Raw genomic sequence first — 20,783 nt, 5'->3', positions numbered from 1 at the left:
GGAGTTTCGTCGACGAATACTTACCCCTCATCGACGAAATTCAAGCCCTGGAACAGCCCTCTCGGTAACTTCTCGTTGACAAGACACGCATCCACGTCGACGATCCCAAAAAACCTGTTCGTCGACGATCGCACTACCTTCGTCGATGAGACCCTAGTGAATTCCTCCTTTAAAATTTCTTTTTTATCCTTTCTCTTATTATTTAATTGCTATAATTCATCGGGTCTCTGTAGCATAAGCATATCATGAAACTTACCCATTATTACAACAAATTGAATAAGATGAAGGTGTCCCTGGGAGAGAGTTTCTTAGTCTAGAAAGTTTTGTAATCTTTACCCTCATGGTTTGATGCATTGAAACTCCCTCATAATGCACAAAAAAAAAATATGAATATAGCTTAAATGAAATGACTGCAATTTTTGGTCCAAGAGGAAGAGATGTTGAGGAATTGCAAAGTGAATTTGGTTCAAGTTGGTACTTATGCTCCATCTTCTTCTAGTGGGAATAAGAGATTTTTTAGGAATGATAGAAACTACTATTGGGTTGGGAAGAAGAAAATAGACTATGGGAAACCGCTTCAATGGAGAATGCAACTCATGTCACAGACTTGGGCATGAGAAGCTACCCCTCTAACTCTAGTTTGTTTTTAATGGAATATTATTAATATATCTTCAAATTCCTGGTGCTTGGATATTTGTGCTTTTATTCATGTTACAAATTCCTTATAGGAGTTCAAAAGCCAATGGATGCCAAATGAGGGAGAACTAAAGGTGAACATAGGGAATGAAGTCAAAGTCAAAGTGGAGTGATGGGAACTGTTATGCTTCATTTGACTTCTAGTCATGTTTTAAAACTCCGGAATGTTTCTTACATATCCTTGATAAGGAGGAAATTGATTTATGTTTCCCCCTTGAGAGTTTATCTTGATGAATTACCAAGAGTGCGTCAATGGGCGGGCGATTTTCACCCCCCGAGTTTGGAGTCACATCATAGTGTCCAAAGTGACACAATGATGGCTGGAGTCCCCGAGTTATCAAATATATACATATAAACTTGAGCTGGATCTAGTTTTTCTTAATTCTCTCATCATCTGTTGTGAATGCGGTTTTTGGATGCAAACATTATAGATTAGATGAGAATTTTTTCATACATTGCATAGACCTTGTCATATTTCAATAGAGAGGATGGAGACTAGTTAAGGAGGATATCCATAACTTAGAATTTTCTTATTTGGGAACTTGTATTGACTGTATAAAAGGAAAACTTAGAGTTAGAGCTAAAACCAAAGGGGCTAACAAAAGTCACAATGTTATGGAACTTATGTATACAGACATTTGTTTTCCTCTCACTCTTGTTGTGAGAGATTGTTAGATATGCATTCATCAATGATTTTTCCCACTACGGTTTTATTGAGTCCCTCCATAAGAAATCTAAGTCATTGAATGCATTCAAGGCATTCAAAGCTTCAATAGAGCTTAAGATGGGGGAAAGGATCAAAACAGTGAAATCGCACTAAGGAGGTGAGTATTATTGAAGGTGTAATAAGATAGGTCCAATTTCTTACCCTTTTGATAGGTCTCTTCAAGAATGTGATATAGAAGCTCAATATAGAACTCCCCAACAAAATGGAATATCAAAGCAACAGAATTGCACTCTTATGGATATGGTGAAATGCATAATTAGTCACTCAATGTTACTAGAATTTTTGTGATCGAGGTGACCCATTGAAGACTTGTGTATATTATGATTCAAGTGTCTAGCAAATTTGTTCACGAAACATGCTATGAGTTTTTGGACATGAAGGCTAGTCTTAGACATTTTCATGTTGTGGGTGCAAAACAAAGGTTAACCATTTGACCCACAATTGAAGAAGTTTGATCTCAAAACTTTTAGTGATTATTTTAGTAGTTATTGCATTGGCTTAAGAAGTTGTAGATTTTACTATCCTTTCCATGCAACTAAAGTGATAGAGTCAAATCAAGCTATCTTTAGTGAGGATGAGATATTTAGTAGAGATTCACAGCCACGCAATATTGATTTGCAAGAGAAATATGTCATGCATATGTCTAATGTTCTTCTCAATGGTTGCATTTTTCACAAGCAGAGGAAATTGTTGTTCCATAATTTAAATTAAATGAGCTCCGCGCGTAAAATAATAAGGAGAATAATTATTTCATATGAGTGAGCAAATCCTACAATAGGAAACTATAGAGGCAGCATGTGAAGGACTAACCATCATGTAGAGGAGATAACTGCCATGCATAAGACATCATTAATTTCCATTTTTTATTTTAATTTTTTACAATGATAATAAACGACCTTGGGATACTAAAAAAACATAAAAACAAAAAAAAACAAAAAAAAGTAAGAGAAGAAAAAAACAATGAACTCTTTTTATGGGTATTGTTTTGGAAGAATAATAAGAGCCTTCGGCACTGCAGTTGCTCCAGTAGCATTAGAATCATGTCCCAAGGACACATCCTCCAGGGAAAAATCTAGTGACATCATGCATCCAGAGACTAAAAGTTACATTTTATAGCAATGCCTTTCCTTTTCCATTCCTTTTTTTTTTTTTTTTTTTTTCCAGTGAGGATCTTAACTTGCTTCTTTAAAGACGTTTAAAATTTTCTTGTGAAGCAACTAGACTGACAGACACCAAGAATCAAGCTGTGAACAAAATTACTAAAGACCGAAAAAAAATTTATATTTAAAGAAAAAAACTATTTTTTTATTATAATTTCTTGACAACCAAACAAAAACAAACTCTTTCAGACTACTTCCACATTCCAAATGGAACCACAACCAAAATAATTCAGGAATGGAGATATCCCTATAGTGTCAATCATTTAACTCCTGGTCAAAAGCACCAGCAGACTCTTGTCGAGACACAAATAAAAAACAAAAATGAATAATGTTAAAGGCAAAAATTAACCGCTATAAATTACCATCATAAAACAAGGAAAAATTTCTGGGAATCTAACACCTAACCAGAGCACCCATTCCCTTTGAGAAGTTCATAGCAAAAACTTTCTTTTCTTGGAAAAAAACAAAAAACAGAAATGAGTGACATAATTAGAAGGAATGGGCGGGTTTCTAATCTCTGATGGGATGGTTAAGAATATCCTGGAATCAGCTACACCCTGGTACACAAGACTTGTGGTTCGAGAATGCTTTAGACCTTTCCATCAAGTTCAGTGGATTCGGATAAACTACCATGTTTTTGCTGTTTGCTGGAGGGAATTGAATGGCTTCGACGCTCCTTTCCGCCAGGCTTAGATGATGCATTCCCGTACCAAATCATTCCAACAACAGCCACCACCATACCAACAATTACGTGTACATTCAGACCCTCTTTTCCAAAGAAGAAGAATCCAAGGATCAAAACAAGAATCGTCTTCATATGGCCAAGAACTTGAAATGAAACAGCTGTGAACCTGCCAATGCAGATGAACTGGCTGAGGTTGGTTCCCACAGCGATGGTGCATGAAAGGGTTATAAATGTCTGCAGGGATGAAGATACAAATAGAACTGTCAGTCAGAATTTTTCAGAAGCAAGAAGTCAGCACTAAGCCACAACTAACATTGTCCCGGTAAAAGAACCACATGAAAATTAAAGAGATTCATCCTTTTGCAGGAGTAAATAAAATGCAGCTCAGCCAATTATCCATGAGCAAACCATTCAAGTAGTCAATACTACAGTTCTCCATAGCACTCTTGTGACAATCATCAAGAATTAGCATTGAGGAAGTGGCATATTAAAAACCTTCCGAAAATGTCTCTCGTTAGGCAATCACCAAAATTTATTCCAGAATCATTGAAATAAGTATGTAGATTAGACAAAAAAAAAATACGATTGAAATCATAATTCCAATTGGGAAACTTTTTTAATCCCTACTTGGAAAACCCAATAATAAGCTCAATTAGATAATGGAAGGGTGATGGAGGATCGCTTGTGCATGGTTCTATGCTCATATTTTGATTTTTAAGATTTAAAAATTAGGCAATTTGTTTTAAATTAGCAAATCTTGATATTTTAGGGGTTTCAGTAAATTTTGGGTTATTTTGAAACTTTTAGATACCTTGGGGTTATTTTGTGATTATATATATTTTAATATGGGTGTATAAGTAGTTTAAGTATTGTACAACGTTTAAACAGTGATCAGATTTGAATTCAGATTATAGACTTGTTTGCCTCTCTCTCTCTCTCTCTCTCTCTCTCTCTCTCTCTCTCTACTTCTTCCCCTCCCTCCTTTCTTCCTTTTCTCTTCTTCTCTTTCTGTCTCTCTCTTAATTCTCTCTGTTTCTGTTAGTGTCCTCCATCAGTTTGGTACCAGAGCAGGCCTCAATCACTCATGCCACAGCAATCTCCATAGAATAACCATCCCCAAACTCAAACAACCACAAAAAACAAACTGCAAAATTTGCACAGGCTTCAATTGCTGTAATTCATCCTCTAATCCTATTGATCAAAGCCCAATGAAGCTCTCACAGAATTCGCAGAAGCAAAGGCAGGCACTGCATCAATGCAAGTTCTCAATAGAAAATTACAGTCATGCTCCCCATCTCCATTGTCATAATTCCAACATCCCTTTGGGACACCTCCATCACCATCATAAAACAGAATTCCTTGAAAGGCCCTCCTCCATTTCCATTACAATCCAACCCACCATAGAGCTGCCACATGCTACCCAAAAATTTTGGCCATTCCACCTACAAATCCTACCTTTGCAGAAGCTTTCTTGGCACACTGCTGCCACCAGTAGATTCACCACTCCTGGATCCACAAGCTTCCTAAAGGCTATTGCTGGAGGACCCTTTCCGGCCGTGGACACCAGCAACCTGGATGTGGATAATAATCCAACTTGTGTGCAACTTCCAGAACAGAGAGAATTTGGAAGTTTTTCCATGATATCTTGACTTTTGGGAATTTTCAGCTGCATCATAGAATCTAGAACGGTCAATGCAAATTTCAGTCTTTTGAAGAATGAATAAATCTTCCAGCATTCAGATTGAGAAAGCATTGATATTTTGAGATTTACAGCAATAAATTGGCTTTCTTACAGTAGATATTGATGCTGATCTGAAGAAACTCAACTCCCAGTATTACATGCATTTTTTTTGGAAGAAAATCTATACTGTCAACACCCAAAATAGGTTTGAATTCTGAAATTTTGAGTAGCATCAAGCAGTTATTCAGAAATACTGCTTAGGAATTGAAGAAGCTCGAAGTAGGAAGCTGGTGTTTTTACTTGGCAAAATATGAAGTTGGGAAAGGTAACACGGCTTTCCAGACCTTGTCTTCAGGATATCCCTGTTTCAATGGTAATTTTTCCAAGAGAATTCTTAGATCGGCTGTTTTATCTTGAGCTTTATATTAAATGCAATAGGATACTAGAAATAAGGACAAGATTTGCATCTTATAAACTTGTTGGGCAATGCAGCTGAGTGGTTGGATGGAATACAATACCATCAAAGACAGCAAGGTAAACCTCAAACCTGCTTTTGGTTTTAGAATGAAAAGTTTGTTAATATTAGCGTTTTCCATGTGAGATTTCCATCTCAACAGACGAGAGTTCTTATTTTGGCAACATGAGCTTCAAATCTCACAACAGCCTATCAAAGAGGAAACAGAAATCATTGCGGTTATTGACTAAATGTCATCACATAAAAGAGGAAATTGCAAGTGAACCTGAACTTATTGTTGTCATGGATTATGAATGTCGAAATGCAAGATCGATTGTGAATGATAGAACACATTATGCCATCTTTGAAGAGCAAGCAAATGCAGCGGAGCAAAGTGTTCAGGTTGTAGAAGAGTCCAGGGAGAAGGCAGCAAAATTCAATGTTATAATTGGGAATGCAATTCAAAGGAATAGCTTTTCAGAGGACAAAATTGTTGAATTTTGTGATAATTTTGTGACATAGACCCCAAGCCTCGAATCATTTTCCAAAGTGTGACAATTCTCCATCTATCGATTTATTTGGATTGGGAATCTTGCGGGGAATATGAAATATTTAAATTACAAGTTGGATGGCTCATGGTTATATTCTCTAAGGGGTCTTTGATGGAGGTTCTCTCGCAGATAAGTCTGTGCCTCTGTTTCTGTTTCTGTCACCATCCTGCATCAACAGGGATAGTTTATCTGGTTACCACGTACACAGATTGTACCTCAGCCCTATAAAAAAAAGAGAAATTTTCGATGCCTTGTACGAACAAGGAATGGCTTGCCATAACAATGGATCATACGTTTTATATTTATTAAAAAGATAAATATGATTATAGATAATGATTTTGTCTTAAATATATTTATAACATTATTTTTTTATTAAAAAGATAAATATGATTATAGATAATGATTTTGTCTTAAATATATTTATAACATTATTTTTTCATACTTACATGTACTATTTTTTTCATATTCTGGAGACATACTATCCCCATGAAAAATGTTTGTATGAACTATATGCACAAAAAAATGCATGTATAACATAAAAGAAAATAAAATAGAGCATGTTTATTGAAGGAAAAATCACATAAAAGTACGGAACAAATATTTTATCAAAATATAATTTTATTAAAATCCTTGAGGAGAAAAAGGCAAACAGTTTACTAAAAGTTATTTTTACTAGCCATGGCAGTCCCAAATTTTCTATGTGGGGCACATACTACATGTATTGTTACATTTTTTTACCATTACACTCTTTGCTTAATAGAGAAGTAGAGCAGTTTAAGGGGTATTTTCCAGCCCCTTTAATAAAGTTATATATAAGTATTGAATTTTGATCTGTTTTACTGTAATTTCAAAGTTCGGAGAAGGATTTGAGTTATATTTAATATAAGGAAAAGCAAGTAGAAGAAAAATTTAAAACATCTCTATGACACTTTTTTTTTAAAGATAAAACAAAGAATTGTGTTAAAAGATAAAAGAAGTACAACAGAAAAAGAAAATAAAACAAGGAAAACAAGATACCCTCCCTTTACAAAAATAAAAAACAAATACATGGTATCACAGGGGAAAAAAAAATACAAATCAATGAAGCAAAGCCAACCGATCACTGTAAGTATTCCAAAGAAAATGACAAAAGCAACGGTTTCCGACTCCCACAATGACACAAGATAAACCACTCAACTACGAAGCAAGTTAATAAGAGTAGCCACACTTTTAAAAATTATGGCATTCTTTTCCAATCAAAAACACCAAATAATCGCTGTAGCAGTTCACTGCCACAAAGCTTTCCTATCGTTTCCCTTGCCAAACCCTATAAACACAATAGCACAAAAAGGCTTCAATGTGTTGGGAAAAACCCATTTTTCACCAAAAATAAAATAAAATAAAATAAAAAACCAAATAACTGATTTCAAATGGCCAATGTGAAGGGGCATCCCCACTCCTCAAACATTCGTCAGGCGACAGTGCCTTATTAGGTCTTCTCTTGTGCAGCAAGTCATTGTATTTATTTTCTCAAGGATCAGACTGCAGACAGAAGCTTTTATTTTTAGGAAACTTTAGGGCCTTTTTAGTTGTAGAAAAAAGTTTTCCATTTTTCATTTTTTTTTAAAGAATTATAAGTATTCTAACTTATTTTTAATTTTTTCAAGATTTGTATTAAAAAGGTGGAAAATAAAGAGTTTATTTAGTTGTGAAAAACAGTTTTTCATTTTTATTTCTAGATTTCAAAATAATTACAAAAAATACTTGTTTTTCAATTTTCTTTAAAAATTATATAAGGTATTGCCGATATTATTAAGGATATGTTTGATGGAGCAATGACTAGCATTAGAACTAAAGGTGGAGAGGCTAGGGAATTTCCAATTACAATAGGTGTACATCAAGGATCTACTTTGAGCCTTTGTCTTTTTGCTCTAGTGATGGATGAACTTACTAGGAGCATACAAAATGAGGTTTCATGGTATATGTTGTTTGCAAACGATATTATCTTGATTGATGAAACTAGAGGTGGAGTAGAATCTAAATTAGAATTAAGGAGAGAAACTATAGAATCTAGAGGTTTTAGGATAAGCAGACATAAGACAAAATACATGAAATGGAATTTCAATCATACTAGGAGAAATATTGGAGAAAAGGTTAAACTTTATGGTCAAGAAATCAATAACACTGGTAGAATTTGATACCTAGAATCTATTCTGGAAGATGAAAGAGAAATTGAAGAAGATGTAATGCATGGAGTTAAAGCAAGTTGGATAAATGGAGAAATGCTTCAAGCATGCTATGTGATCTTCAAATTAAAAGGGAAGTTCTATATGACAACAATAAGACCAACTAAGCTAGATGGATTAGAATGTTGGGCGACTAAGAAACAACATATCCAGAAAGTATAAGTTGCTGAGATGAGAATGCTGAGGTAGATGATTAGTATAAAGTTTAAAGGTAAATTAAGGAATAAACATATTTTCCAATATTTTAAAAGGTGTTCGTGAGGCATGCCTTAAGGCATTTTGAGCATAAAACACCCTAAGGCGTAACTGGAAAGGCATAAATTGTCAAATGTGTACGCCTCAAGGGAGAAGGCGTACGCCTCAGGCAAAAAGTCGCACCTTTTACACCTCATATGGGAAGGCGTACGCCTTTTGGGAGCACCTGATTTAAAATATTAAAAATAATAATAATAACAAGCAACAGCCTAACAGGAGCATCAAAACCCCCTCTCTCGACAAAGCTTCTTTCCTCCAAGCTTCTGTATCTCTCCGACGATTCCTCCAGCTTCTCATCCATCTCTGACGAGCCGACAACTCCTTCCGACGTATCGTCTCTCTCTGACGACCCCTTTAGAGCTCTCTTCTCTTTCCAAGCTTGCGTATGACTTCGAACACTCCTTCAGCTTCTCGTCTCTCTCCGACAAGTCAACGACTCCTTTTGAGGTATCGTCTATCTCCAACGACCCCTTCGGAGCTCTCGTCTCTTTCGAAGCTTGCGTCTGACTTTGAAGACTCCTCCATCTTCTCGTCTCTCTCCGACGAGTCGACAGCCCCTTCCAACCTAAGATTTGCCTCCAACGACCCCTTCCGACGTCTCATCTCTCTCCAACGACCCATTCAAACCTCTTGTCTCTCTCCAGCGACCCTCTATAGCCTCTTGTCTCTCTCTGCAACCCCCTACAACCTCTCTACTTCGAGATCTCTTCTCAATCTGAGGTCTTTGCTCGAACTAATTCAAGTACTCAACTCTCGCCCTCTCCAGTGTTGTTCGTAGTAGACTCCCACGAGACTCTCTACCAATGTCTCTAAAATTCGAGGTAGCTGCAGCTACTTTTGATTTGTTTCAGCAGCTACTGATTTTTCCTATTCAATAAACAAAAACATGTCTGAAGGTGAGTCAAAGAGGCAGAAAAAAGATTTTGTTTGGATATACATAAAAGAAGTCGATGGAGAAAAATATTTTAGATGCAAATTTTGTGATCAAACTTGTTGTTGGACTATCACAAGATTTAAATATCATTTGGCAAGTACAAGGAAGGGAATGAAACCTTGCCCAAAAGTTCCTTAAAACGTGCGAGATGAGTGCAAGATCGCTCTTGAAAAATTCCAAGAAGAGAAGTGTAAAAGAAATGATCTTCTTGAAAAGATTGGGATGGGTTGAGGAGGAGGGACTCAGAGTGCTACGTCTCCATCAGTTAGAGATATTGAGCAACAGAACTGTGGGATTGGCCTTAATCCTAGGGCTAGATGTCCAATGGATAAGTTTTCATCTTCACTGACCAAACAATCCACTCTGAACTCAAAATGGAAGAAGGAAGAAAGAAATGAAGTGTGTAGGAAAGTTGGCCGTTGTGTGTTCAACGATGCTCTACTATTTAATTTGATGGATGACATATATTGGCATGTTATGGTGGACGGTATTGCTAATTACAGGCCAAGTTTCAAGCCTCCATCTATGCAAAAGATGAGGACATGGATCCTTAAAGAAGAAGTGAAAGACATTGATGGCATGTTGAAAGAGCACAAAAAAACTTGGAAGGAATATGGATGTTCTATCAGGGTTGATGGATGGACTAATGGGTGTTCAAGGGTCTTGGTTAATTTCCTTGTGAATAGTCATGCTAGTACATGGTTTTTAAAATCCATTGATGCTTCTGATTCTATAGAAAATGGTGATTTGATGTTCAAGTATATGGATGAGGTGGTTGAGGAAGTTGGTGAGGAGAATGTTGTGCAGGTGATAACTAATAATGCGAAGAACATGATAAATGGTGGAAAGAAGCTTATGGAAAAGAGGGAGAAGCTCTATTGGACTCCATTTGCAGCACATTGTTTGGATCTCATGTTGAAGGATATTACAAAATTGAAGATCCATGCAACCACAATCCTAAAAGCTAAGCAAGTTGTCAAATTCATTTATGATCATTTCTATGTACTTGCAATGATGACGAAGCATTGCACCAACAACAAAGAACTCATCCACCCTACAATGACGCACTTTGCTACTGCATTTTTGAAACTTCAAAGCATTTACAAACAAATGTGAGACCTTCAATCTACGTTCTCTTCGGAGATGTGGTGCACTTCTACATATGCAAAAATGCATGAAGGTATAAGTACTCGCTCAATAGTTTTATTTGACCGACATTCTTGGCCTTGCGTGGCTTATGTTACCAAGAGTGTAGTCCCTCTTGTGCATGTTTTAAGGGAAGTTGATTCTGAGGAAAGACCAGCCATAGGGTTTCTCTACGAGTTGATGGATTCGGCAAAGGAAAGATTTGCTGCAATTTTTTCTAGAAATGCCAAGAAGTATAGACCCATTTGGAGAAAAATAGATGATAAATGGACTCCATCACCCTTTACATGCTGCAAGATATAATCTAAATCCCCAATTGCATTATAAGGAGAACCTCTCTGATTGTGAAGAAGTGAAGAAAGGACTATTTGAATGCATGGATAGACTGTTGAGATATGAGGACAGGCTAGCTGCAGACATCCAATTGGATTTGTTTGATAATGCACAAGGGGATTTTGGGACTCGAGTGGCTATTGACTCTAGAATGTTGAGAAGCTCGCGTAAAAATAATACTTCAATAAAAATTAGTTAATTAGTAGTACTCTATCCTTGTTTCTTCTTATAACTCGGAACTTAAATATGTGTTTTTCTTTTGTAGTTGATTGTGGTGGAAGCGTTTTGGGACAAATAAACTAGAATTGACGAAGTTTGCTATTCGTGTTTTTAGCCTGACATGTAATGCTACTATCCTAGAGGATGTGAGAGGAATTGGAGCACATTTGAGCAGGTTCTTAATTTGTACAAAAGCCATGTTATTATCGTTTCACTCAAATATGAAAATATCTTCTAATATCTAAAAATTTAAATGGCTTAAACTCAATTGTAGATTCATACAAAAAGGAGGAATAGATTAGAGCACAAGAGATTGAATGGTCTAGTTTACGTGAAGTACAACACCAAACTGAGGGAGAGAGCTCTAATTATGATCCAATATTGGTGGCGGAAGTAGCTTCAGATGATGAATGGATCACTGAGAAGGAATAACCTATCCTCCCACAAGATACTTCTTGGTTTGATGATGAAAACTCCTAGAAGTTGATGCTATTAGAGCTTTGCTCATGGTAGCTTTTGAAGGAGATGATGCTCAAGCAACACAAGCTTCTGGTAGCTCGTATTCTATAATTCCTAACAAAAGAACAATTAGTGACTATTGTGAGAACTTGAGTACATATAATATATATCAATAGTCATTTTTTAATCTACTAATTTATAATTCTCCATTTCTCCTACCTCCTAACCTATAGCTTTATTGAATATCTAGGCACTCAAGACAAAGGCAAGAGGCCAACATTGGTCACAATTGAGGAAGACGATGATATTGAAGTGGGAGAGGGGGAATTTATAAGTGGGAGAACTCCTACTATAGATGAGTTTGATGAAGATGAGGACTTTGATGAAGACCTTGATAGTTCCCTCTAAACTTTGTAGATTTAGACTTAGATTCCTAGAAACTTGGATGATGAGACATATTGATGTTTTACTTTGGCTTTTTCTCTTATTTTTGTAATGTTATGGCTCATGCTTATTTTTTTACATGTATTGTTTGAGTTTGTTAGCTAAAATTGGCATGTATAAAAGGACAGCATGGTGCACAAAGTCCCGCATATGCAGGGTCTGGGGAAGGGGCGGACCACAATGGGTCTATAGTACGCAACCTTACCTTACATTTTTCCAAGAAGCTATTTCCACGCCTCGAACCCGTGACCTCCAAATCACACGGCAACAATCTTACCGTTGCGCCTATATGATATATAAAAATTATTTTTTTTCTCCATTATTCTAAATTTTTTCACATTTTTTTACTATATATAAATTGATTTTATTAATTAAATATTTAAAAACAAAAAAAAGCAGTCCCAAAATGCTTACTCCTCGCCTCGCGGAGGGTAAAACCCCTTGTTTTACGCCTTCGCCTTTTAAAACATTATTTGCAGTAAGTTAGCATAGCTCCTATAGAAAATAAGACAAGGGAGGAACAATTCAGATGGTTTGTGCATCTGCAACGTAGGTGAAATAGTACGCTAGTGAGGAGTAAGCTAGTTATTGTGAGGAGCAGTAGAAGGGGTAGGGATAGACCTAAAATAATTTGAAATGAGATAATGAGTAAGATTTAATATCTCTAAATTTATCAAAGGAAATTGCCCATGATTGTGTTTATTGGTGGAAAGTATTCATGCAGCCAACTCCACCCAATGGAGACTCAAGGCTTGGCTTCTTGCTATTATTGTTGTTGATTTGGATTTGTATGGATTTGGAGAAACTCAAGACAATTGTATACTATATTTTGTCACATAATCCACACATATCCAAATCCAAATTCCATGCTTCCAAAAACTTAGAAATCTATAAAATAATAAAGATGTTTTCCAACTTTTTTTATACAAGTTCAAAAAATTGGGAAAAAAAAGTGGCATTTTTGTAATTATTTGAAAAAATAGAAATGAAAAAATAAAACTATTTCCAAAAGCAAATGATATCAAAACTTTCTACCTTTTTTTCATTTTTTGCATACAAATGTTCTAAAAATGAAAAATTAGCTAGCTCTTTTGTAATCTTTGGAAAACTAAGAGGGGGAAGTGAAAATTGTTTCCCACAACTAAACAGGCCTTTAGCTTTCCAAGTCAAATAGTACACAGAAAATGGGCCCTGAGCAAAGCAGCAACATAGGATCATGAGTCAGGTAAGTAAAAAAAAAAAATGGCTTGCAAGAGAATTCCCCAAAAGGAGCTAAGCTCCAAGTAATTTTATCACTCCCAAATGAACATGAAAAGAACCAAGCACACGTTGGTCACGAGTGCCAACTCATTACTCTCTCTCTCTTCCTCATTAAGATTTCTCCTAAATTGGAAAAACCAAGAATGCCCATCCTCTCGCAAAAATAGTAACCCAGAAATTGGGATTTCTTGAAGATCTGATGACCAAAAAAGATTAATATATGCAAGAGCCAAAGGTGCCTGCCCCACCAATGGTGCTCCTGAAAACAAATTCTATCCCCATTACCAACTTTATACTTCGACATTAGAAAAGCACCATAAATATTCACCCATCAAATAGATGTTTTTGGGCAACCAAATTACCTCAACCCGAGCCTCCCACTCTTGTAGATTCCTCAACCCAAGCCTCCCGCTCTTGTAGATTAACTCAGTCACCCAATCTACAAGATGGTCTCTAGCTTGTGCAAAAACACCAACCACAAAAACCCCTTATCTTCTCTACCTGCTGCACCATTCCCATAAGGATTCTTTTCTAGGAAGAATTAAGCTCAATCTATCAATTAGCAGGAACTTAGGCAGAACACGGTACATATCTGAACATCTCAAGAATTCAAAGAAGTACAAATAAATCTTCAATATATCCTCTTTTTATTATCTCCGTTGAACATGGTAGAATCTGAAGATTTATGACCAGTGCATCTTAGTCTAACATCCATAATTATCTGCTTCACAATCACCTCTAGAGAAATTTAAGTTTATTGAAACAAAAATTAAATCTTGCTTTCCAGCAATGAATTACTGTCGTTGCCCACATAAGTTCTGCATATCCCATCATAAGCAGAAATTCCTAGATCGGAGAACCATCTCAGATTGCCTTCCCAGCATTTAGAAGCTCTTTGAATACTAAATTCAGAACTGACTAATTCGTAGATTTGTTCAAATGTGTCGAACAGTTGAAAAAAAGATGATTTCTTGTTTCATCACTTCAGCCACAGGTCTTCCATTGTGCATCAGATATTTTGCCCCATTTGTCAAGTTTTTCAAGTGTAGCTGGCCTATTCAAGATAGCCAACCAAGCAATAAGAAGTGTTTAGTGATTTTGCCCAGTTGACAGAATCCCTCTTACTCCTTAAAGCCTTTCATGCACTTCCAAAAGAAAACTGACCGTTAGATGATGAAGTTCAGTGGGCACTATCCTCCATTTCTCCATTTGGTGTAGAGTTTATATCATTTCTGAGATCCTCCACTTTAGCTGTGTGTGAATCTTTTGTGATTGAACTGACTGTTGAACTAGCAGGACTTATCAAACTCAGCAGGCAAATGGTTACCATAGCATGATATAACTAGGCTATTGCAGAGCCAGTTATCAAAAAATAATTAATTTGCTCTACCATTTCCAATTTTATGCTTTATGGAAGGATAAGCTTGCTGTCTATATTTTCAAAATCTACTTCCAAGTCCATGAGGTTCCTGCTGGAGCATTGATCTCTCAAGAACTTCTGCTTTTTAACCTATAAGCATGAATCCATACAACCCATAGGAATTGCTTTGAGGATAGCAGATTCCATATTAGCTTAACTGCAGTTACGGTACTTCATTCTGTTAACAGCCTTAAACCAATACCACCTTCCTCTGGAGGCACACAAACATGCTCCCATTTAAGTTTGAAACTATGGGAGTTCTGATCATTGCCTATCCCTACAACTTTTAAACTTCCTTTCAAGCTCAGCAAAAACTGGATATAGAACAGAAGCCCAATATCCAAAATAAAGTCCGCAGTATTGATTTAATCAGCTGAATTCTGCCAGTGTATGATGAGTATTTGTGAGTCCAAGTATGGATTCTAGCAGATATCCTTTCAACAAGATTAAAACAGAATCAACTTTTGAAATTCTTTTTGTTACCAATGATTTTTAAGTTAAGAACGCTCCTTTCCACCAATCCAATCTCCTCATCACAATGTCAAAAACAAGGTCCCAGAATGAGTGAGCAGTAAGGTTACTCCTCAAGGGTACACTCAATTAGGTGATCGACCAACTCAAAACGACACAGACTGCTAGCCTAGCAAAAGGTCCATATTAATACCTAGACCCACTATTTCACTTTCAGAAAAGTTAATTCTCAACCCCAATTTTTTCCAAACACCCGCAAGATGGTCATCAAATTAGAGAAGCAACCCAAATTTTCTGAAGGAAAAAGACTTGTATCATGTGCAAACTGAAGATGCAATATGGTCAAATCCTCCAAGCTCTGCCAACTCCTCTTATCAATTGCATCAGCCACAACAGTAAAAACAAAAAGAAAAAGGGGATCCCCCTGTTTTAGACCTCTAAATGCAAGAAACCAAAGACTTAGCCGCACCATTCACTAAGAAAATTGAAAATTGACATCACTGAATCCATTTCCTCCATCTCAAACCAAAACCTTTCTATCCATAACCTTGGCCAACAAAGTCAACTTCACCCAATCATATTATTTCTCGCAGTCCAATTTCAACACCAGACCCTATTTTTCCTACAAACCGAGACTTCAACCACCTCATTGGCTATCGAAGCAGCATCATGAATGTCTATGACCATTAAAGTGCTCTGACTAAGAGAAATAAAATACTCCAGGACTGCAGCCATAACACTAAAGAAAATCTTACAAATGTTAGTTACCAAGCTAAGTAGCATACGTTTTTTACTCTAATCATACAATCTCCATAAGGCACCACGGCACTCAAAAACTGCACTTTTAATCTCCTAACTGCACTCTTAATCCCCTCCTCTTAAAAAATCACTCTAAGCAATCCACTTTGTAGGGCACCAATCCAACCCCACAACCATAGCCCTTCCCTCGTCCTCCTTTGAAAGAAGGTTCCGATAAAATCAGTAATCAAACCTGCAATACCATTAGGATCCCTAGTAACCACTCCCCTATCATCCTCTAACTCTTCAATAAAAATCCTTCTTCTCCTACCACTCACCACCCTATGGAAAAGTCTCTACAATCTTCATCCTTCATCCAATTCATTCTAGATTTTCACTCTCAACTCATCTCTTCCCTTAAAACAAATTATTCAAAGCCCTTGCAAAATTGAACTCGTCTACTGGCTATGTTTTCTAAAAGAGACCCCTCAGCTAATCTATCAGTCACACTCAATTCCTGAAGAATACGCTTTTTTTCTAGATACTGTACTCGTATTCTTTTGTCATAACTTGTTAACTTGGTAGAAGATAATTGATGAGATCATCTTTCATCAAGAGAGAAGAAAGAGTTTTTTATTGAGAAATGAACCTCCAATCTCAAAACAGACTATCAAGCATGAAACAGAAATTGTTATGGAATATGATCACAGAAAATAGGAAATTGCAAGTGAATCTGAATTGTCAAAACAGCCTATGAATGATGAAATAGAAATTCTTGCTGTTATGGCCTGATTGATGTTGTTGTTGTTATTATAGACTACACCAATCACAAAAAAAAAAATAGAGGAAATTGCAGGTAACCCTGAATTTATGGTTGTCATGGATTATTAATGTGAAATGCAAGCTCCATTGATTGTGTAAGATGGTATCACATGATCCCATCCTTGAAAGGCAAGCAAATAAAATGGAACAACACGTTCAAGTTCTACAAGAATCCCAAGAGCAGGCAACAAATTCAACGCTAAAATTGGGAATTCAATTCAAAACAAATTCATGCTTTTTAGAGGATCAAATTGTTGAATCTTGTGATAAGCTTGTGACACATAGACCCCAAGCCTTGAATCATCTACCAAAAGTGTGATGCTTCTCCTCCTATCAACTTCATCGAGATTGGGAATCTTGAGGAGAATCGCAATAATTTGTTGTTGGTGTTTGCATGTGAGTTGAAAAAGGACAATGTGAAATTGCAAGTTCAATGGTTCATTGATGCACATTCCCTACTCTTGCCACGCCATTGTAAGACTCGAGGTTGATTTTTCTCTAACACGGAGTTTGATGGAAAATTTTCAAATTATTCTAGGTGACCATATTTTGTTTGAAGATTTAGAATCAAGGATTTTGTTTTCAATTAGTAAGTTTAGATATTTTAGAATTTTAGTTAATGTAGGGTTATTTTTGTATATTTTAAGTACTTTGTGGTTGTTTTGTAATTTTCTATTTTAGTGGAGTCGTCTTGTAATTATTTGTGTTAGTTCTACTATTAGGTGTGTAAATAGTGTAATTCTGTATTGTATGGAAGAGTTTATTGTTGTTTTGAATCAGATTGTACTTTCAGTCTCTCTATCTCTCTCTCTCACATGCAGCCTTCCCTCTCCTTCCTCCTCCTCCTTTCTTCTTCCTCCTCCTCATCTCTGTTCTGTTCTGCCATCTCTGGTCTGTCTTTCTCCGTCTGTCTTCCTTAACTCTCTATTCTGCCTCTAACTTCTTCTGTTCTCAGTGCTGTCCTGCAGCACCTTCCTTCTTTCTTCTCCTCTATAATTCTCTCCCCATAATTCTATCAATTCTCTCTATATTTCTGATTTCAGTTGCTGTCCTATATCACGGATAATGGAGATAGAAGAGAAGTTTCCGGAAGAATGCAAGGACCTTCAATCCAGCAAGCCTTCTAATGATGACAGCTGCACAGTAGACGACAAAGGCAAATCAGACAGAATTTTGAGCCAGACTTGATTCACGCTGAATTTGGAGGGTAACCAAAAACAAGGATGAGAGAATGCAGGGACTGTGAGAAGCATAAACTTATGGGAATCTAGGCCACATGTCATATGAGCTAGGGTTTCCAAGTTCGTGAGGGTTTGTGGGTTTTGGACTGCATTTTTTTTTTTCCATTTTTTTTGGGTTCAGATCTGATGTAATTGGTATGATTAGGGCCACTTGCGGGGCTGAGCAAAGTTGGAGTGCAGAATTTAAATAAATAAATAAATAATAACAAGAACAACAATAATCCTTCAGCAGTCATAAAAAAATGGATCTAACAGAGAAGTGGCAGAGGGCAATGCAAGGTGATTTAAGTAGAAATTGCAAACCCTGCAACTTTGAGTTAAAAACTGCAGTAAACCCTGTCAAACACTGACAGTAGTGGCGATTTGAGTTATGTTAGATTACCACTTGACCTAAAAGCCTAAGCTGTTAAGTTGTGAGCCAGCAATGTATATCAGGCCTTAACACTCCCACACATGTGCAACTTGACGGAACATGGAGAGATATAAACAAACAATAAATAACACTCATTACAGGGAATATAATAATTTTTAACACCACATAATAGCAGGCAACAAGACTAGAACCCAGGACCACCAAACAACCATGGCTATGGCACCATGTTAGAGTCCCATTTTACCTAAAAGCTTAAGCTGTTAGGTTGTAGGCCAACAATGTATATCACGCCTTATCAAAGTTAAAATCGTGAACCCTGCCTAAAACACTGACAGCCAGGTTAGATCAGAGTGCTCTGATACCAGTTGCTGCAGGATCAATGCCCAACTATTTCAATTCTCAACTCCAATCTCCCCAAGAACTAATAATAGGGGTGTTTATAGGCCTACAATGCTTGAAAGATAAGGAAATGAATTTAAGAAACCTAAAATAAATTTAAGTGCCAGTTTCCTAAATAATAATACCTCTAATATTGCTTCCTAAATAATAATATCCTAGAATCTTAAAGATATGACCCTAATAAAAATACCCTAAATAAAAGAAGTGAAATATAATTAGGAAAGAAAAATTGATCTTGTTTGCACGCTACATTAGAATGGGATTCCCATGTTTTATGGAATCCTTCATTCCCAAAAAATATTAGAGTACCAGCACGCACATCCCAGGCAAGACAAAACTCAGGAATGTGTGATGCCTATCCTGAAGGATCTCACAAGCCAAACGGCACCTGAAAGTTTCAACTTAAATATATGATGAAATGATCAAAATCACCGTCAACTCCAACTAACAATTCAAAGTAGAGTCATTTGAAGATAGGACCTTGGCAGCTCACTGAAACCAAATAGAAAGCGTGTAGAAGAGACCCTTCCCAAAAATTTTAAAAAGGAAATTGGAAGAAAGTAGCTAAATGTTTGGGGAGGATGTACCCCTCCTATTGTATCCAAAACATATTACAAGTGCTTACTTGCAACAAATCAATGGAGATCAAGACAACAAATCTCAACATCCTTTTAAGTTTTCTTGCTCACAACAAACTCAGTAACACCTCAATGGACAACTGGGGCACAAGATACAGTAGATGTGAACCTTTTAATAATTCCCATCAGCTTCTAAGATATTTTATTTGACATTTTAATAATACTTTCTCAAAATATCTACACTATATATAAAAGCACATGTAGAGCTAGGAGTTTTTTACACATTTTTATTTGGACAAAAATACCCTTCTTTATTTACTCAAATTTCAACTCTCTCTCTCTCTCTACATTTAAAAGCATGTGTATTTAGGAGTGTTTCACACTTTTTCAATGGACCAAAATACCCTTCTTCAGTTACTCAAATTTCAACTCTCTGAAAATTCCATTTTATATTAGGTTATAAACTTATATCATTAACCAAATATAACCAAACTTTTATTCTAACTCAATGTCAAATCAAATTCAAGTCCAATGCAAAGTCATTAGTTTGCAACTAAGATCACCAATACAAAGTGCTACATGTAGACTCCATAAAAATAATAACAATAACAATAACAATAATAATAATAATAATAATAATTCCTCTGCTTCCACAAGACTCAATTTGGAAATAATCTGATCCTTGTTACAAAAAAAAAAAAATTGACACAGAATTATTAAATTTTAATTGCATGTATATTTGTTGTTTGTATCAGGATATACACGACTCCATGTACACTGTGTATGGACTAGTGTGGTAAATAGATCAATTTTAAATAGAAGTAACGGCCGGCTATGCATCTAAATTAGCCCAACCATTTTGCCAAAACTTCCATGGCACAACATCAAGGTAGATTAATTGGGAACAAACTAGAGATTGCGACTCAGTCCAGAATTAACAGAAGTATAAAATCTGAGAAGGAAATTTGGTACTGCAAGTTCAAAATTTAATGATCTCAGACAGAATAGCAGCTAGCAAGACCATTAAGCTTGTTTGGAACGTCTTTAAAATTAAGTACTTTTTTATAAGTACTTGTGTCAATAAGTAGTGTTTGGTTTACACTTTACACTTAAATAAGTAAATTATTTCAAAAAGTACTCCAAACTACTTTTTTTTAAGAATATATTATCTTTTTAAAAAGAAAATCTGAAAAAAAGTACTTTTTTGAAAAAAATACTTATAATAAGTAATCCCAGACTACTTTTTAGATAAGTACTTTTTCAGATAAGTATTTTAGCAGAAAAGTACCTTTTTATAAGTGGTTCCAAACAATCCCTTATTAAGCCTTATCATAAACTCATTTTAAAAAATCACCCCGACAACAAATCAATTAAATGTAATGGATATGAAGGATCATCCTACAGAATAACCTAGAGCGCTAAAACAACTTCCAGTGTCGCCACTGACTAAAAAACAAGAAGTGCCTTGCTACGAGCCTCTCTTTCTAAGCACAATAACTTAGATGTGCTAAA

General features: G+C 36.1%; 1 protein-coding gene across 3 annotated transcripts in view; it reads right to left on the bottom strand.

The window, feature by feature from the left end:
• Window positions 1-2,706: 2,706 nt before the first annotated feature.
• Window positions 2,707-20,783, bottom strand: part of LOC131162238 (UDP-rhamnose/UDP-galactose transporter 6) — a 29,705-nt gene continuing 11,628 nt past the window's right edge. For all 3 annotated transcript variants that reach the window (XM_058118510.1, XM_058118511.1, XM_058118512.1), the window contains exon 6: window positions 2,707-3,502. In XM_058118510.1, coding sequence (XP_057974493.1) covers window positions 3,173-3,502 — 330 coding nt within the window. In that variant the 3' untranslated portion in view covers window positions 2,707-3,172. The remainder of the gene's footprint in view (window positions 3,503-20,783) is intronic.

Source organism: Malania oleifera, chromosome 8, assembly GCF_029873635.1.
Source record: "Malania oleifera isolate guangnan ecotype guangnan chromosome 8, ASM2987363v1, whole genome shotgun sequence".
Lineage (NCBI taxonomy): Eukaryota > Viridiplantae > Streptophyta > Magnoliopsida > Santalales > Ximeniaceae > Malania > Malania oleifera.
Note: the sequence above shows the minus strand (reverse complement) of the source record. Positions and strands in the feature narration are given on the sequence as shown.